Below are 20,315 nucleotides of genomic sequence, written 5' to 3' on the forward strand. Positions count from 1 at the left end.
TAGTCGCCTGACCAAAAATCCTGTTCTTCCTGCCAACGTACTTCACTTATACCAACTACATCTAACTTTAGCCTATCCATCTCCCTTTTCAGATTCTCTAACCCACCACAACCATTCAAACTTCTAACATTCCACGCTCCGACTCGCAGAATGTCAGTATCCATCTTCCTGGTGATCGCCCCCTCTCGTGTAGTCCCCACCCGGAGATCCGAATGTTTACCTCCGGAATATTTTACCCGGGAGCAAGCCATCATCACTACATCATTCATACAGAGAGAGCTGCATGTCCTCGGGAGGTAGTTACGGCTGTAGTTTCCCGTTGCTTTCAGCCGTGTAGCAGTATCAACACAGCTAAGCCATGTTGAGTATTATTACAAGGCCGTATCAGTCAATCATCTAGACTGCCGCCCTTGCAACTACCGAAAGGCTGCTACCCCCCTTTCGATGAACCATTCGTTAGTCTGGTCTCTCAACAGATACCCATCCGATATGGTTGCACCTGCGGCTCGGCTATCTGCATCATTGGGACACGCAAGCCTCCTACACCACGGCAAGGTCACATGGTTCGCAGAGGAGGGTAAAGCCACAAAAAAAAAAAAAAAAGAAGAAGAAGAAGAAACCCAAGATAATTTATTTCTATCTAGGGTATTAAAGAAACTATGCAACAATATATGAATGGTTATTGCTCTTTATCACTGCCAACAAACAGCATGTTAATAAGTAAGGAACAGATCTGCAATAATGCAAATGAGTAGACCTGAAACTACACAGAAAATATGTTAAATTTCTGCTTTGCCTAGCGCAAACTTGGAAACGATTAATCATTCAATAAAAAATTAAAAACCGAGCTCGATAGCTGTAGTCGCTTAAGTGCGGCCAGTATCCAGTATTCGGGAGATAGTGGGTTCGAACCCCACTGCCGGCAGCCCTGAAGATGGTTTTCTGTGGTTTTACATTTTCACACCAGGCTGTACCTTAATTAAGGCCATGGCCGCTTCCTTCCTATCCCATCATCGCTATAAGACCTATCTGTGTCGGTGCGATGTAAAGCAAAAAAAAAAAAAAAAAAAAAAAAAAAAAAAAAAAAAAAAAGCAAATCCTCTCAATTATAGTGGGGCTTCAAAAACTACTTTTAAAATATACTTGTGCAGGTTTTTATGGTGAGAGGGGCTTCAAAAACTACTTTTAAAATGTACTTGTGCAGGTTTTTATGGCTAATGTCAGCTGGTAAGCTTTTCTCCCTTTCCAGGATATTAGGCCGTGCTAACAGTATAAATATGTTGAAGTTTCAACTACTATTCGGTAGTCATTGTCAAGATGGCACCAAATGTTGGCCAACTATGAAGTAGGCAGAAGTAGAAGTGTGCTGAGACAGGCAGTCAGCATCTTTAAGTTACATCATGTTTCCAATAACAACATCAGTGTTGTCCACGAGAAAATATCTAAAAGCTAACTATGATAGTTTGGACACGTGCTATGAGAAGCAGCACAAAAGAAGCTGCTCACTTATTTCTCTACAATCCATTTGGATGCTTCCTTTTGATATTGCTATGTGGATATATCTCCAACGCTCATGTGGACAACACAGTAAAAGAAGCAGAAACCTTTTGGAGATAAGGGATACTTTCAAATCTCATCCATTGTCAGGGATCAAGTCATGGCCCATCCACTTACGATATCTTCTTGTATGAACCGTTGTGACTATCTTTTGCTTAACTAGTAGCATCATCATTTGATAAACAGTTTTCCAATAATGGAAACAGAGAGAAAATGGCTGAACAGATTTCAATGAGCAACCCCTTGTTTTGAAGTGTACAATGTGAAGGTCCACAGAGAAATATTAGTTTTAATAGGATTACCAATTTTCGTACATAATTTTCTTATGGTATTTTTTTAAGTAATTGCAAGGCCTTCTGCTATATACTGTAGTGCACAACTAGATAGTGTGTGGCAGCGCATGTTGTTTCAAGGCATATCATGTAGCAGCTGATATCACTGTTGCTAGCACTATAAAAACAGAGATATCTACTCTTAAAACAATAATCTCCACCACCACTACCACCATTATTCAAGGCACCTATTTTTCAAAAGGCGCATAATCACAAAGTATTTGCGAAATTTTACAAAGTAGGCTCAGAACATGAAACTATTTACCTTTAAACAAAATCACAAAATAACTGACGAAACTATGTGGAATCACTCTTTGTTCAAGAAGCATAATGAAAGGTGATTTAGAAAATGATGAAGTCTCTCATCTAAATCAAATTCCCATCTTACGATAACTTTCAACATCAGAATATCTTGAACCATACACAGTGTTTAGGGATCTAGTTGGTAGATCATGTAGAGCAGGTGGAGGTATATGGGCAATTAGTGGAAGCTGCAGTGAAGGTTTTACGGATCACAGTCAGTAACGGTGATAGTGAAAGGTCATTTTCAACATACTGTAACGCAATGTCTGACAAGAGAACAGCTATGACTTCCAGTAATATGGAACTCATGGTATCAGTGTCTATTTTTGGACTGATGTGTAAATTATGTACGTAGGCTAGGCAGGATAATTATTTTCCTAACAAACATGCTTTGATAAATGTAACATGTGTTTTCAACAGAATCTCATGTTTTTTGTACATATGGAAAAATGAAATACATTTTACTGCAAATATGCTATCAAGAATCTTTTGGTTTAGTATTTATTGCTGAAATGTGGAAATAAAAATTTAGCAAAATTACTTAAAATTACAAAATTAGGAAAATCTCTTCACCAAAAACAGGTGCTTCTGTCATTATAACATGAGAATTGTCAATTTCAACCAGCTTCCTGTTAGCGTAACGTTACGACAGTAGTATGAAGTTATTATGAGCTGTGGCTTGATGTCTTGCTGTTACAAAATAATGCAGTTACTTTTGCTGCATGAAATTTTATACATAAATCATCAATACAATGCCATGTCTGCTAGGAGGAGATAATGACGGATGCAACCGATCCTACAGAAACTCAGCTGAATGAAACAGGGCCCACAGAGTTTCAATGGCAACAACAAGATCACAAAGACTAACTCCAGTTTTGCCCACTTATGTTGAAACCATGATTTTGTTTTCTGCACATGCCACAAATAATAACTAATTACTAGTCACATGTTATAACTGCTAACATTGGAATTTTGCCCCCCCCCCAGGATTTCCTTAACATACTGCTTGCCAACAACATCGAATTGCTGCATTGTAACTCCCTCATATTTGGCTGACCTTTGTTAGGTTGGTAACAGAGTACAATTTTCAATTTTCTTATTCTTATCCATCATTTCATCCCCCCCACCATCAGTCTAATAGGAATATTCCCAGTGATAACACACAAATATTTTCAGTGACACACAGGAGATTCTAAGTTTTACTCACCTGACTCCAGTTATCAGCTAATCCTTTAGCTAAGTGCTTGCTGAACTCATGACCATAAGCGTAGATAGGGTTGATCACACTGACACTATCCCTAGCTTCAGTATCTGTAAGTCAAACCACATTACTGTACAAGTCACAACACATTTAGATTGACGCTTTCAAGGCCCGTAACAACAGACACGATAATATGGCTTTTGCCGTGCCAAGAAAAATATTTCCCATAACATGAACAATGTTTTCTCTCAGAAGTAGCAGAAACAGAAATCTTTACAGATATGGAGGACAATACATGATGTTTGATTACCCAATCAGTTTTAACCACACTTTATAAAATTGAAGTGAATAATACCATAATAATGCCATATTTTTAGGATACCTTCGTGTCCATGATATACCTTAAATCACATGCGTCCCCTGGGTAATGCTAAAGAATGGTAACTTCAAAGGAGACAACCAAAGCCTAGAAGGTAAACGCAGCCAGATAATCCATGTGATAATTACGACACGATGAGCAGAATTCATAAAAATGGCCCTTTTAAGAACAACCCTAGAGACGTCATGTTCTTTGATAGCTAATGTTAGAGACCTCAATGTATCATAAATGTATATTCATTATCTATGTGGACCTGTTACTTATTTCTTTTTCTCTTGCCTCTTTAACAGTCTTTGTATGTATTTCCATCTTTTCTCCTATCACCCTCCTCTACTGTTTGACACTTCTCTAATCTCCATTTCCATTCTATTCCTCTTTATCTTCCTTCCGTTGCAATTGATTTATATTCCTCCCGCCTAATCTTTGATTAGTTGGATGACTTTGTATTGTGTATTTTCCAACTCATGGATGTGAAAATGTAAAACATCAGATTTAGAGCAAATATGGCAACATCCATTCCTTCTCGAAATATAATAGTGCATAGTGAGCTATTTAGTGAGAGTATCATTTCATTAACAGAATCATCCACAGACAATTGATTTTAAAACTCTTGGCATCGTTAGAAAAGTTGTAGTCCCCAGTTACTTTTCTGAGAACGTGGAGCAAAGTCTTTGTGAAACTAAAGATATTCTACGGTTTCCCTCTTTCACATGCAAAGACCTGAAAGATATATCAACTAATAAGATAACACATTGCTAAATGTTCCTTTTTTTTTTCCTCTCCTTTTTTTCTTACTTTATAGCACCAGAACAGGTTGTTATGTATTTACTGTTTAGTAAAAGAAAATTATATAATTGGTCCACCTTAGGTTGATACACAGTCAATGAGTATTGACTAAATTGACTAAGGTGGACTGTGTGAGTTTTCTTAAGGTTTCTTTTAAGACACATTTGTGTACTGACTAAGGGACCAATTATATCATTTTCTTTTAGAACAGAAAAAAGTACACCAAGAAAGGTGTATCTTGTATGATCTGAGCTAATAAATGGCTGGCTTACAATTCTGGTAACAATTGCTTTTATCAGCTCTTTAAATCAATGTTTACCTCAAATGTTTTATTTTCAAATTTGAAAACTTTAACTCTGTAACTTTAATATGCAGTAAACTGAGAGGATGCATATTATGATAATGTTGTAAATAGTACAGGCATGTAAACTGTTCATGCTACGAACCCATCTGTTCTCTGGTGCTGGCATGTTTCAACGTTCTGATGCACGGTCTCCTTCCTCACAGCTTAGAAAGTCACTAACAAGATACACATTCACAATATTTTCCGTGAAACTCTGACCTTGACCGTACATCTGTTAGAACCCTCGAACAAGGGAAATATTTCAATTTCAGTTCTGTTACCACCATGGCTTTACATAACAAATGTAGACACATTCCGACTGACCAGCTCGAAAGTGTTTTAAATAAAATTTTCATTAGTGTTATCACTATAAAAAATACCGGTACAAGACTTGCAGAGAGATTAGTTTGTATCATTTGAGCATTAAAAATGAATTTGTGATTGAGTGTTACAGTTACATCTTGAAAAATTTCTCCAAGCACATAGGTGCAAAAAAAAAAAAAAAAAAAAGTTGTAATTTTATAAAAATACAACATAATTCAGGCTTTGAAATATTTTTATATTCTTAAAGAATATTTATACCAAATTTCAATCATTTTTAATAACTCTCTGATCCTGGATATTCACCAAAAACTTTGAATGGTTCTACTGAAAAAATTATGGAATTTTAGATGTAACCCTCTTGTTTTGAGCCATTGAAATAACCTTACAAAAATCATTTTCCTCACCTTGGTCAATGTTCCCACAGCTCACTAAGGATGAACAAACATAGAATCCTGTTTCTCTAACAAACCGATTTGTATGAGTTAATGTCTGAAAGATCAGCCCTAATAGTTCATCATCAACAAATGGCTGAAAATTAGTTCCACATCCTTCGATCATACACTGCAAACACTTCAAACTGGTTTCCAAGTTCTTCCAGCCAGCGGTGTCATGGAATATCTGAGCAGCTTCAGCACTGTTGCGCTGTGTACAGAAAATTTAAAATAATATTAACACATTAATACAACAGTTTATAAGGAGACTTACTAACTTCAGAATCACATATTTAGGTCATTTTTATATATGTTATATACCTCAATAGGAGGTTTCAATGAATTTTATGTGATGAGCCGTAGTTTTTGTTTCATAGCATATTTACCTCATGATATACAAGATGTAACCAACTTCTTGGTGCTACTTATACCAGTTAACCCTATATTTGATTACAGGAACATCAAAAAGCACACATAATAGGATTAGGGTTACCAGAAATCTGGAAAATCTCGGACATGCCCTACATTTAACTTTCTGTCGGACGTTTAGGAGAAATTTCTTAAGAATCCTAAATGTCATATTATTATTTTTTAATTCAAAAATTCGATGGTTTAAAAAAATGATTTTTTTTCTGCCATAAAAGAAAGAATAAATTTGTAAGTACAGTAGCTCGACCACATAGACAATTGTTTAAAGGTGAAATGGAGTTTCCATGGTGGTTACTGTGGTTCCAGTTGGGAATGTTGTGATCAGCTGTGTAAACTAATTTTAAACCAATTTCTTGAACAAAACTGTGGAACGGTGTCATCTCATGATAAGTGGGCGAGATATTTTAGTACTAATAAATATGAAATCTTCCGTTCTGAGTTTTTGAAAACTGCACAATATTTTTTCGCTATTCATGTGTGTGTCACAAGTGGAGTTCGTCAGGGATGCATTCTTTCACCAACAATCTTTTTAGTGGTCCTCGATAATGTCATGAGAAAAAAGTTGTGTAGAAGGAAAAGAGGAATACAATGGAGAATGACTGGAAGATTTAGAATTTGCAGATGATATTTGTCTTCAAGAATTACTGATATGAAACACAAGTTAGAAGGATTACGGAAGGAAACAGAGGCTGCAGGCCTAATATGTCGTTAAGACCAAGGAAATGAGAGTGAATGCTAAAACTGACGAAAGATTGACAAGGTTAAAACATTTACCTACTTGGGAAGTGTAAGAGAAGGAGGGGCAGAAGAGGATTTGAGAACCAGAATAAGGAAAGCAAACTGAGCCTTCATCCAGCTGTATACTGTACAATGTGGAAGAATAACAACATTTTAAAGAAGACGAAAATAAAAATTTTCAATACAATCAGTCCTTCTATATGCTTGTGAAACTTGGAAGGTTACATGACTATCACTAACCTCTTGCAGACATTTATAAACCATTGCTTACAATGCATCATAAACATCAGATGGCCTGAAATTATATCCAATGACAAGCTATGGAGAACAACAAACCAAGTTTCACTCGCAGTGGAAATCAAAAGGATGAAATGGATAGGTCATACCTTGAGAAATCCAGCGGGATCTATAGAACGTACAGCATCAGAACGGAATCCGCAAGGGGCACGGAGGAGAGGAAGACCTGGAGGAGGACTGTAGAGGAGGAGGATCTTGAAGCAGGGAAGATTTGGAACGAAGTTAAAGCACTGGCAAGTCAACGACCACAATGGAGACATTTCACGGATGCACTATTTTCCAGTGGGAATGAGAGGAATTACGTGAAGAGTAAGTGATTCCTGCACTTAATCAATGCAGAGCAGGATTTATTTTCATAGATTTCCACTCAATGGATACATTGTTGATACTTTCTGTGAAGTGTATACTTTTAGTTAAACATAACTTCGAACATTTCAACTGTTCTGAGTTTTATGATTATATTTTTTAAAAGGCCATATATTTGCAACAAATCAGTATATCTCTTAAATATGAATGATGTTTCATAGCAAATTTACTCATGATATACAGAATGTAACAATAATGTGCAACAAACTTTCAGGACATATTCCTCACACGTAGATAAAATATGTTATATGGACATGGATCCAGAAACGCTTTATTTCCACGTTAGAACTCGTTTTCTACAACTCTACACAGCACATTAATTATGGGAAACTCGCAGGAAAAGAACGTACCAGCATACAACATGAAACTCTCTCTTACATGAAATGTTCAAAATGCCCTCCGTTGCACCGATACATACACCGAGAGAGTGAAGCATTATCACAATCTCTCATTGAATGTCAGGAGAAGCAATCCCAGCAAGATAGTATAATTTCTCCAGAGGTTCTATCGAGCACCACATAAACCATTTTGCCATGGCTAGAACTGTTCCAGACTGGACATGCATACTCAGCCATACAGTAACACACCACATGAGCAGATGTTCTCACGCCTTCAATGAATGAATGAATTATTAAATACTGAATTCTAAGTTTAATATATTTAATTGTGCATAAATTATATTGTATCCATGGTTGGCCGCTACTCGCTTCCAAGAATACGTTTTTCTCCTGCAATTCTTCTTAAAAGTCTGTTGGCTCTGTGGAGAAGTTGCTGATGACTGATCAAGCCAATATTCGCATGAAACATTCGGCCACACAGGTCACATCTAATGGTGGGTGGAGGACGTGCTTGGATCTGACATAGTTTCCGCTTTTCATGTGTTTCAATTTCTTGTCTGCGACATGCCTACTCAAACAGCGAGACACCTTCCGCAGTAGCTTTGCGCCAGAGAACATGGTTTTGTGCAGTTGTTGCCCAGGTGTTAGCATTTATGTTGGTGCTATTCATAGTCTTCTTAACCTGGTCTTCATATCGTTTCAAAGGAGAACCTTGAGGCCTTTTGCCATGACCAATCTCACCATAGAGAAGTTGTTTACGCAGTCTGGATGTGACCGATCCATCTAAGTTGATGAGTGATGATGAAGGCTTCTATGCTGTTCATATGCGCCTTGTCAAGAACTGCCACATTGTTTATGTAGTCATCCCATTTGATGTTCATGATGGATCCAAGTTTCTGCTGATGGAAGCGTTCCCGTTTCTTTATGATAAAGTGTCCAGGTTTCACATCCATATAGTAATGTTGTTATGACTACAGCTCAGTACACCATTAGTTTGGTATATATTTTGAGATCCTTATTCGAGAAAAAATGATATTGTATTATTAAATCGTCATTTAACATCCAGTTCCTCAGCTAAATGGACAACAACTAGGCCTTTGTTTCAGAAGATAATGGGTTTGATTTCCAGCTAGGCCAGGGACTTTAACCATGTCTAGTTAATTCCTCCGCCTGGAAGACTGGCTGTTTGTGTTTGTCCCAATACCCTCCTCTTCAGATACATACAACATGCCACACTACCAAACACTACAGAAACACGCAATAGTAAATACGGTAGACCTCGTTAAGTTGGCACCCTTTAACTCAGATCTCCATAACCTGGACCGATTTAGAGGAACAAACTTTTTCAAAATATGAAGGTACATGAGCACTTTCATCAGAAGAAACCCCGCTCCCTTTCGAACATCACATGAAAGGACCATATCACTAATCGTGCAGTTTCAGAGAAAGCAAATTAGTATTAAGTCTGGATGCTTCCACTAGAGGACAGAGCATATGAATGATGGTAGGCTTCCTTGTCAAATCTTCTAGCGTGAACTTTGCTCTGGCACAAGAACCCGAGATGTCCCTTTGAGATGGTATAATGACCAGCTTCAGTAAACCATGAATGAGACTAAAATAAACCTGCAGACATGGCAAACGCTTGCCGAGGATTGCTTACTTTGGTGGCATCCCTGCCGCTGTTGAACAATCAGAACAAGAATATTGCAGACATGATGAGACAAAAACAACATTGCATAATTTTTTTTTTTTTTTTTTTGCTAGGGGCTTTACGCCGCACCGACACAGATAGGTCTTATGGCGACGATGGAATAGGAAAGGCCTAGGAGTTGGAAGGAAGCGGCCGTGGCCTTAATTAAGGTACAGCCCCAGCATTTGCCTGGTGTGAAAATGGGAAACCACGGAAAACCATTTTCACGGCTGCCGATAGTGGGATTCGAATCTACTATCTCCCGGATGCAAGCTCACAGCCGCGCACCTCTACGCGCACGGCCAACTCGCCCGGTCTTGCATAAAATTAATTTCATTGCAACCATGCAATCTTCACCAATACCAGCCATGCCCTCCACCATCTATCAACTGTAATTTATGTGGACGCGTGTTCCACGCACAAAGTGGTTTGTTTACCCACTAGAAGTTCAGACATAAAGTGCAACAAATGTGAAATGATTTGTTCAGCAAGAAAATTGTAAACTTGGAAATGAGTAACAGCCACCAAAACAACACCCATTCCTTCAAACTGATGCAGCAGAAGCTAATAAGTTAATTTTTCAAGAAGATGACTTTACTGTGCATGCGTTTGTTATGTATGATAACATGTTTGTCTTCTTCTTATTCTTCTTTCTCTTCAGAGTTTGTCCCTCCTGCTGGCGGGATCTGCTTCATGGATTCGCTGTCTCCATTTAGTTCTGTCCTGGGCCATGTCAGGGTGGAGATTGATGCTCTTCAGATCTTTGTGAAGGAGGGTATCAGCCCATCACTGTTTTGGTCTTCCTTTTGGTCTCCTACTGGCGACTTCTAACATATAACCCGTCTTCGCGATAGTGTCGGTGTCTGCCCTTAGTAGATGTCCAAACCATCGTAGACGTCTCCAGTGCATTTTTCTTGATTCGGCGCAACACCAAATCTCTCCCTGATGGATTAAATGGAGATGCGATCCAGTTCAGTGACACCAGCTGTCCACCTCAGCATCTTAGTCTCCACGACGCCCAATTGACACTCTGTCTCAGTTGGCCAACATTCGCAACCATACAATGCAACAGGTCAGATGACAGTACGATAGATTTCTGATTTGAGATTGCCAGCAAACAGGCATAGCACCCATCACCGAGAAAGCACCGTAAAAATATCTCCAATGGTAGTTTATGTTCTGTGTGCCGCACTTGGAACAGCAGCTTATTACACCCACTCCTTTGAACTTAATGGACAACACTCACGTGGATGTCCAAAGCAGTGCTGGCATAACACAGTACCATAAATGCTGATTTGAAGACTCTCAGCTTAAGACCACACGATGCCCAAAGTCGTAAAAAAACATTGTGAGCCAAGATTAAAACAGCAGACCCTGTACCAGCAGGAAAATGCTAGGAAGAAAAAGAACTATTAACTGCTTACTATACCCCTAATATTAAAAGAAGTATTTTGACAGATAGGACTGGAGGTAGGAGCACTACACATGCCATCGCACGGTACTGCCACATCCCTGCATTTCTTTCTCCTTCCCTTCGCTTCCGGCTCACTTGTTCGTTCATTCAGATCGCTGCGTTCTGTTGTATGTAACAAAGAAGTGAGAGGTTTGGCAACTCCAAGCAACATGAGCCGGCCAGCAGGCTTATCTCCATGGCAACCGCAGTGAGGGCAACCCTCGTTACCATGGCAATCATACCCCCTACTCCCCTTTCCCCACCCAGACAGGCAGTAAACGGACCTCCCTCTAAGAACTGACAGAAGGCATCCTTCAATATTAGGACTATAGGACAACAGTAAAATCAATTAATATAACAGTATACTGCACCCTTTGTGATGGACCGGCTAACTTCTCCATTAGTTTCTCTGTCTCCATCTGCTCTTGCTTAGAAGAATCATCCTCCGTCATTTGTCGTTCTAAATTACTTCGTACAAGATGCAGCACATAATCTTTAGTTTCTTGATATACTTCTGGACCACATTTTTCACACAGAGCTCCAAGAACTTCCCCTGAAAGCGAAGGACACATAGCTTTAAAACAACACTACATTGTTCATAAACTTTACTCTGCAATACTGAGCAAAAAGTGGAAATCCACATACTATTTTGCATGTTGTTTGAATCAAGAAGTTAGTAAAATAACCACCTAATCGATACTTTATTTATTAAATTATATTATTTTACCAACTTCTTGATTATATTCATCGATACAGTCATGAAATGGACAACTTGTAATGTTGTTTGAAGCTATTACACTGTGCTCTGAACAGAGGGTTTTTAAAAAATTTGCTTTATGTTCCAAAGACACAGATAGGTCTCGTGGAGATAGTGGGACAGGAAAGTGCTAGGAGTGCGAAGGAATTAACCATGGCCTTAAGGTAGAGCCCCAGCATTTGTCTGGTGTGAAAAATGGGAAACCACCACTGAAAACCATCTTCAGGACTGCCGACAATGGGGTTCGAACCCACTATCTCCCGAACAGAGAGAAATCCCTGAGGATTTCAACAAACTATGATCTGCCTTTTCCAAGAAAAGAAATACTGTGGGCTGTAGTAACTCAACTACGCAACAGTTTCCCTCATATCTCACGCTTCAAACATATTAATGAACACAAAAAAGAATAGGATTAAAAGCAGGGTGAGCATGCCTGCCTCTCACCCGGAGATGCCTGGTTTGATTCCTAGCCAGATCAGGGATATTTACCTGAGGGCTGGTTTGAAGTTCACTCAGTCTCCGTGATTACAACTGAGAAGCTACCTGATGGTGAGATAGCGGCCCCGGTCTTGAGAGCGAAAAATAATGGCCGAGAGGATTCTTCGAGCTGACTATGCGTTACCTCGTAATCAGCATGCCTTCAGGGTAAGCAGTGATCACTTGGTAGGCCAAGGTCCATTAGGGATGTAGCACCATGGGGTTGGTTTGTTTTCATTAAAAGCTGGATATATCAGTGCACAGAACAAGATCAGTTTGGTTTTACATCGGGCAAAGGAAGCAGAGAAGCAAACGTGGCATTATGAATGGTTCCGGACAGGAGGTTGGAAATTAACATGACCACTGTTGTGGCATTTATTGATTTACTGCAGATAGTTAAACCTCTGATATGGTAAACTGATTTTTGAATCTATGCAAAACATAGGAACTGACTGATCTGGAAGTTTTTTTTTTACAATTTGCTTTATGTTGCACCGACACAGATAGGTCTTATGGCGACGATGGGATAGGAAAGGGCTAGGAATGGAAAGGAAGCAGCCATGGCCTTAATTAAGGTACAGCCCCAACATTTGCCTGGTGTGAAAATGGGAAACCATGGAAAACCATTTTTAGGGCTGCCGACAGTGGGGTTTGAACCCACTATCTCCCGGATGCAAGCTCACAGCTGCTCCTAACCTCATAGTCAACTCGCCCGATGATCTGGAAGATTTATAACAACTAATCTACCAAGGTAACTGTAAATGGAAAAGAAAAACACAGCAAAAATAAAATAATAATAATAATAATAATAATAATAATAATAATAATAATAATAATAATAATAATCGTATGGCCTTAGCTACCGTGTGCAGACATTTCGATTTGACGCCATCTGGCTGTCTGCTCGTCAATTTCGACGTTCCGTTTTACTCTAGGCCCACTAGATAGCAGATCGACTAAACCGGATCTCTCTTGGGCGTCTATGGCTGAGATTTAATGAATTTTGTCGGGTAAATACCAACAACATGCCGACAACGTACGACATGGAGTATCGAATGGACTTTTTTCCGCCCTTCAAAAATCCGACTACCTCTGCCGGGTTTGAACCCGGTATCTTGGGATCCGGAGGCCGACACTCTACCACGGATCCACAGAGGCAGCTAGCAAAAATAAAAGAAGGTGTGAGACAGAAGTTTCCCCTTTCACCATACTTGTTCAACATGTTTACTGATGAAGAAATTGATATTTTGACTAAAGGAATAAAAGAAAACTGAACGATTCCACTGCATCAGATTTGCTGATGACATTGTAAAGATTAATGCTCAGAAAACAATGATTCTAACAACGAGCAAGAATACTCTGAGCACTACTATAAATATAAAGCTAGAGACATCTAAAATCTATTACTTGGGAAGCATTATCATGCAGGACAACAGGTATGCTTCTGAAATTTAAATAACTTTGGCTAAATAAGCTTTCAAAACCAAGAAAGATATTTTAAACAGTAGACACAAAAGCATCAGGACACGGAAGGTTTTTGCAAAGTCCTTTGCCTGGATTGTGTTATTGTATAGGTTTATGTGTGAAAGCTGGACAGTTGGGAAAAATGAGAGAGCTCACCCAGAGACGGTGGAGGACCACCGGAACAAGCTGGACTGTTTTACGAAAGTTGAATGAAAAACAGACACTCATTAAAGAGATGGTAAGGAGGAAAATAAAATTCATAGCCCACCTGTTAAGACATGGTAAGTTCCAAAACAAATATTTTTGAAGGAAAAACAAAAATGCATATCGTCGTTGCCGGGACGAAACCTCCTATGTGATAATATTTTTGGAGATATACTGACCCGCAGGACATACATTATGGAGAGCAAGAATGCCTTGACAATTGTCACACAATATTGCACTTTAGATGACAGAACCTTACCAGCCAAAGTTCTAAGCTAAAATATTTCACACAGGAGGTTTTGTCCCGGCAGCGACGATATTCTAAAGAACTGAAGAACATGATGAAGTACTGGGACTACAAGAGAATGGTCACAGCGACAAGGCTTTGTCTTCAGTAGATGATGACGATGATGATGATGATGATTATTATTAATCTTAAGCTTAACAACCAGAGTGAACTTGGTTATGGAAACTATCACAGGTAAGGTTACTACGTTTACCCTCAATGAACAGATTAACGTTATTTTTAACTGGCAATGCCTAACCTTGTTCAAATATCTCCTAGATCTAGATTCTGAGATAACATCAATGATTATGACGTATATAGTAACACAGTCATTGATTTTAAAATTCTTAAACTTAAAACACACAAAATTCCAACAAACCTGCAGCTATACGGACTCTAACTTCAATATCAGTCAACAGCTTTTCGGAAGCAGTTTTCATCCTATGAACAAATTCAGCCTCTTGTTCATCATCCAAATTCACGTACGGTATAAGACATTTTGCACCTAAAAGACACCCTTGTTTGGTTTCCCAGGGACTGCCTGTATCGCTGATTAGCTGCAGAAGACGGGCTTGTAATTCTAATTTTTGAGCTTCATTAAACGTTGGTAATACTCTCTGAACTTCTGCGATTCCCTTATCTCGTTCAAGTTTTTTAGCACTACACAGTAAATTTAGAACATCACTTGTCATTTTGAACTATTGCTGTAGAAATGAATGATCTCAAATTACTTCATGACCAGACGTCAATACCGAACCTTGTTATTGTACGGGTTTACTCCGGAATATTAGCGGAATTTAAAACGCACATTACTGTCTAACATTCAAAATACATCCCTAACTTTTTCAACGGGTTAATATTTTCACGTTAACTATCACACATGAGACGAATGTTTATTAATACAGCTGATTTAACGATGGTGTATCCATATTATCCACCTACCACCTATACGTATCAATATTTCGATTTTGAATATATTTATGAAATACCCTGTAGTACAATGAACACGCCCAATTTCAACGAAAACAAATGAAGCTGATGCAGCCCAATACGATATTTTCTCATTTCTGCGTGTATTTCACAGGTTTGTTGCTGCCTTGCAACAGGAATTTATTGAACATAGGAAAGAAAACAAAACTAATATTTGGAGTCGTGGTTGTTCATGTAATGTGCACTGTAACTGTCGGCGCATGCAAGGGTAAAATTTTTCGGAGAGATCCCATCATGACGTCACAAGCACAGTGTTTTTGTTGACTATAGAGATGTTCCGGATTGGAATTGTGGTGTATTTTGAATGAGTGAAAATAGAGCGGTATGTGTGCAGCGTGCGTGTAATTAGGTACGTATCATAATTTAATTATATGTGGTAGTGATTACTTTTCTCGTAAATGAGCCACATATAGTTAAATATTTACTTAATATGTGCTAAATGCTAAAAGTGGGTTCGGTCAGTTAGTGCCATTGGCGTATCAAGGGTGATTTCGAAACACCATGAATTGCTCCATGGAAATATTCCAAGTTTATCAAGATTTTAACATAGTATTTAATATAGTTGACTTGTGTCTTTTTTTTTTTTTTTAAGTCAGTTTTAATGCGCCATGAGTTCGATAAACTGTGTAAGAGGCCATGTTTTAATTTTAGTTCCATGTGGAACATGACATATTGGTTGCTCGGTTAACACTTCAGATTAATACAATTAAATGTCAGTAGCATTTTTTAACCATATCTTAGTTTCATATGTTGGTCATTTCATAGACAATTGTGTGACTGTATTAAGACTTCAATCCGTTTGACAAGCGGGTGATGCAGTGTTAGTGTCTATGGCAACACTGCACCTAGTCAGTTGTTGACTTATGGGGGGTTGTGGAAAGGACACATTGGAGGTCATATTTTGGAGCCTTCAGTTTGAAAGGGGCAGAACAAATCAGTGCATCCATCCCTTATTTGGGAAGTGAGTACTATTTTACTGTTTCGCAGTTGTGTGTCTATCGTCTGCGGAAGCAGTTCGTCTCGGTGCTGAGCCGTGTGAAGTGATTATGTTGTATCAGAGAATATATACATAAAGGTTGGTTATATTAAAATATACTTTCACTTTCGTATTGTAATGTACTACCGGCATCGGTTCTTTAGCTCCCCAATTTTCTTACCGATAGTTTGTGTGGTTGTGATCAATGCGCACATTGTTTCTTTTGTGTGTGCGTGCGTGCGATTTTGAACACCAAGGAAGTGTCATTGTAATTTTTGAAGTTTGAGGATATCCATTATCTAGCCCAAGTTGTAAAATACCTCAATTTCATTTAAATTTAGCGGGAAACTTCAAAAACACAATTTTTTAGATGTGTGAAGCATTTTTTACTTACAATGAAGCCAAAGATGCCGATGTTGGTGAGTTTGACTGTAATATCAGAATCAATGTAGATGAACTTGATTTCAGTTTTAAATGTTTCGACTTCGAATTATTCACATTGTTTTGGCAGCGTTATATGTATTTACATATGTATACGGTCATTTAGATTGTTATCCCATTTGACATTGATGTGTACAGTATTGTCTGACTCATTGTATTGTTAACGCGTTTCAAAACTATTTTCCTGCAAGAAATCTGTCCGTCCATACTCAGTTATTCTCTTAGTCAACATGTTCTTTTATAGCTGTTAAGTCATAGCACAAATTATTGGAGGTTTTCCATTTCTGTCTATAGGTCCTATCTATTAACTACCCGGAGACTAAATAGGACATTTTCTGTTTAAAGTTTTCTTGATTCATTCCGCAGTAAAATAGAGTTAAGAGATTTAAAAACTTGGCTTGGCTGTCTTATGACAAACATACTCGTTTAACTTTAAAGTTCCCTGAAGAATCTAGAATGATAAAACATTTGTTTTGAAAATCAGCCTTTGAAGTTTGTACAGATTTCAGTTCTTAGTAGCTTGATATTCCTTATCCTTATCGCGTAAGAGAAAGATCTTTAGCAGCCATCAGAAGCATATACAACATTATAAACCTGACTAGACTATCGTTAGGCACGTTCATGGCCTTATTTTACGCCAAGGTCCTCCCAGTTCTCACATATGGTATGGAACTTATTTGGGAAAGACTAACGGTGTCTGTCCTTCGGACTATTGAAAGTGTAAAGGCCAGATTTCTGAAGCGAACACTGGGCATCTCCAAGATGTCACCATCACGACTTGCGTATGAATTATCCAAAGAAACTTTTTTACTGGAAGATTTGAAAATGAGAATGCAGCTTCCACATATGCAGCAAGAAGTAGTAGTTCTCAAAGAGAGAAAGAGAAAACAAGCAGAAATCAGCCTGGACTTTTACTCAACTGATGCTATAATTGACCGCAGCTGGACCGGTCCAAATAATGACATGAGAAGTGCTTTAAATAGGCTGGCGGTACATAGGAATCACAATCATCTATGCTGGCGATCAGGCTGTCATGAACCGTCCCTACATTGTGTGTGTATGTTGTGTGATAAACATTGCGATCGCTATCATTTCAGCAAGTTTAACAAGAGAACAAAATCTTTACTAGAATATATGAAAGATTAATGTATTTTTTAATGCACATTTGTGCGCTATTAAATAAATAAATATTCCTTATTCCATTCATTTGTGCAAGTTTTATCTAATGTGTTTCCCCAGGTTGCCGACTATCTTGAGTCTCCCATCAAAAGAGTCATCGATACTGTACATATATTTTCCTTGATGTTTGGCTTGTGATCATATTTAGACACTACCCCAACACACACAGCCTGTGCACCTTTTAGCAATATTTCTTTGTACGGGGCTGAGGAGTAAGGAGGGAGCCCTCCTGGTTCCGGTAATACTGCCAACTGAATGGAAATGAAATCTGAATTGAATCTATAATGTGATTGATCAATATGAATTTTCTAAACTTTTATTATCTTAAGCCACCAACTGTGTCATTATATAACATTTCTCGATGCAAATCTTGTTCCTAGCATGAATTCTATAATTTGGCTTTGCTGTGTAAACAACAACAGTACTAGTACGTGAAGTGTACACCAGATGTCGCACAGCGATTCATAGTCTGTGTGTCAAAGATTACCAAGACGAATCTCGAAGATACCCGAGGTCGACCGATTGAGCACTAGGGTGTCCATGTGTCGCTAGTTAGGTGCGCGTACTATACTTGACTGTGAATGACAAGGAAGGCTATGGAATGACCTCTTAAATATTACTGTAGTTCCTAAAGTGTACCCATAAATCTGCTTGTGAGAGGTTTCTATGGTAATTCTAGACTTGGTACCATGGGAAATTTGACATTTGTGTTCATTTCATACCCGATCTATTGCGAGTTGTCTACATCCATATCAAACAAAATCTTAAAAAATAAGTTATGGAAAGTTAAGATGTTTCTATTTGAAGTTTAATCAGAATGGAGACTTTCTTGTTCTGAAAACTTAACACCTGGGCTTGATTTGTATATAGGCCCTAGTTCATTTTTATATACAGTATGTAGCATCAATTGTTTAATATTGGTATTATTTATTTACAATAATTCTGAAGAGAAGTATAGAAGGTCTAGTGAAAACTTCTTCCAGTTTACTGTTGAAAACAGAGCAAACTTAATCAATTTTTCTTCTATGAGAAAGGTGTCTCGTGTCAACTCATAAGCTAGTCTAGAGCGAGTGTGATTGTGGAGGTACCTCACACTGTTTTTTTCCAGTTTGCTCCTATTCCATAAGCGAATATAGGAGTAATCTTTGCTTCAAAGTTGAAGTAGATTGCTTCAGTTATGTGGCTGCAACTGCTCTGTTTGTAACGTTGATCCTAAGACTTCACAGTTGTTTGAACGGTCATGCCAGGGTACCTGAAGGATGTTACTCTTTGAAGTGGTTAATTTTATAAGAGAATTGTCTTCTAAAGTCACTCTTCCACCCTTCTTGAAGGTCGTTTGTACTGTTTTTGAAGAGTTGATCCGGTTTATTTACAACTGTCCATTTTTCTAATGCATTGAACGGGTCATATCGCCAATTTAACTGTACACATCTTGCGCACACTATTCTGTATATAATTTCTCCCTGGTAATTCATTCCCTCAATCAACAGTTGACCGATTGTTTCTGGTCACTCATTCCTGTACTTACTTTTTTTTCAGTCTACAATTCTGCCATTCCTTTAAATAATGGTTTTCCTTTTTGTACAACTGAAATTTTGGAAGAGGCATTTTCCAAAATGTTACACCCCCCTCCCGCACTACCCTGGAGAGCCTTGGCGTTCCAAATGACTGGTGCTTGAGCTGAAGGCCTGCAGATTATGAAGTGATGCATGGTCAGCACAAATTTTTTTGGCTTTTTAGACTAGGGCCACTACCTCACCGTAAAGACAGCAGCTCCTAACGTAGGCTGAGTGGACCTCATCAGCAGTCACTACTTATGTGCATTTAGGGCAGTTGCCCAGGTAGCAGATTCCCTGTCTGTTATTTTCCTAGCCTTTTCTTAAATGATTGCAAAGAACTTGGAAATTTATTGAACCCCTTGGTAATTTATTCCAATCCTTAACTCCCCTTCCTATAAATGAATATTTGCCCCAATTTGTCCCCTTGAGTTCCAGCTTTATCTTCATATTGTGATCTTTCCTACTTTTATAGACACCACTCAAACTTATTCGTCCACTGATGTCATTCCACACCATCTCTTCACTGGCAGCTCGGAACATAGGCTACCACTTATTGCATAAAACTATTTTAATGTTTTTTTCATCTTTCATCGTTGACCAACTCCAGTTTCCCAGGTGTGGTATACGAGCCCCTTCCATTTTGTTCGGTCCATGAACCATTCTTAGTTCACAATTCGCTCCCATTCCTGCCCTCTTTCCTCTACATTCTTCTTTACTAAGTCTGTCCATTTTTCTCTAGGTCTGCCCACTGGTCTCTTTCCCCTGATTTCTCTTTCATACTCCTTTTTTGCAGACCTATTGGCACTCATTCTTTTCACATGACCAAACCACTTCAGTCTTGCCTTTTGGATCTTCTGGAGTAAGGAGTCTTCTAGTCCTAAGTCTTCTCTGACTTTTTCATTCCTGATTTTATCCTTCCTGGTCTTCTGGATCATTGTGCGTCGGAACTTCATTTCTGCTGCTTGCAGTTTCTAGTTGTCCTTTCTTGTTAATGTAGCGGTTTCCAGGCTGTATG

At 38.5% G+C, this 20,315-nt stretch overlaps 2 protein-coding genes across 2 annotated transcripts in view; one reads left to right on the plus strand and one right to left on the minus strand.

Moving 5' to 3' along the window:
• LOC136883316 (uncharacterized) overlaps positions 1-15,089 on the minus strand; it is a 74,082-nt gene extending 58,993 nt beyond the window's left edge. The window contains exons 1-4 of the mRNA XM_067155555.2: positions 14,535-15,089; positions 11,339-11,520; positions 5,630-5,867; positions 3,400-3,503 (exon numbers count right to left, since the gene is read on the minus strand). Of these exons, the coding sequence (XP_067011656.1) occupies positions 3,400-3,503; positions 5,630-5,867; positions 11,339-11,520; positions 14,535-14,847 (837 nt within the window). The 5' untranslated portion in view covers positions 14,848-15,089. The remainder of the gene's footprint in view (positions 1-3,399; positions 3,504-5,629; positions 5,868-11,338; positions 11,521-14,534) is intronic.
• The window catches only part of LOC136883315 (protein Smaug homolog 1), a 327,858-nt gene continuing 322,626 nt past the window's right edge, over positions 15,084-20,315 (plus strand). The window contains exons 1-2 of the mRNA XM_067155554.2: positions 15,084-15,494; positions 16,133-16,220. The gene's annotated coding sequence lies outside the window, so the exon portion shown is untranslated. The remainder of the gene's footprint in view (positions 15,495-16,132; positions 16,221-20,315) is intronic.

Source organism: Anabrus simplex, chromosome 11 (genome assembly GCF_040414725.1).
Source record: "Anabrus simplex isolate iqAnaSimp1 chromosome 11, ASM4041472v1, whole genome shotgun sequence".
In the NCBI taxonomy this organism is placed as follows: Eukaryota; Metazoa; Arthropoda; class Insecta; order Orthoptera; family Tettigoniidae; genus Anabrus; species Anabrus simplex.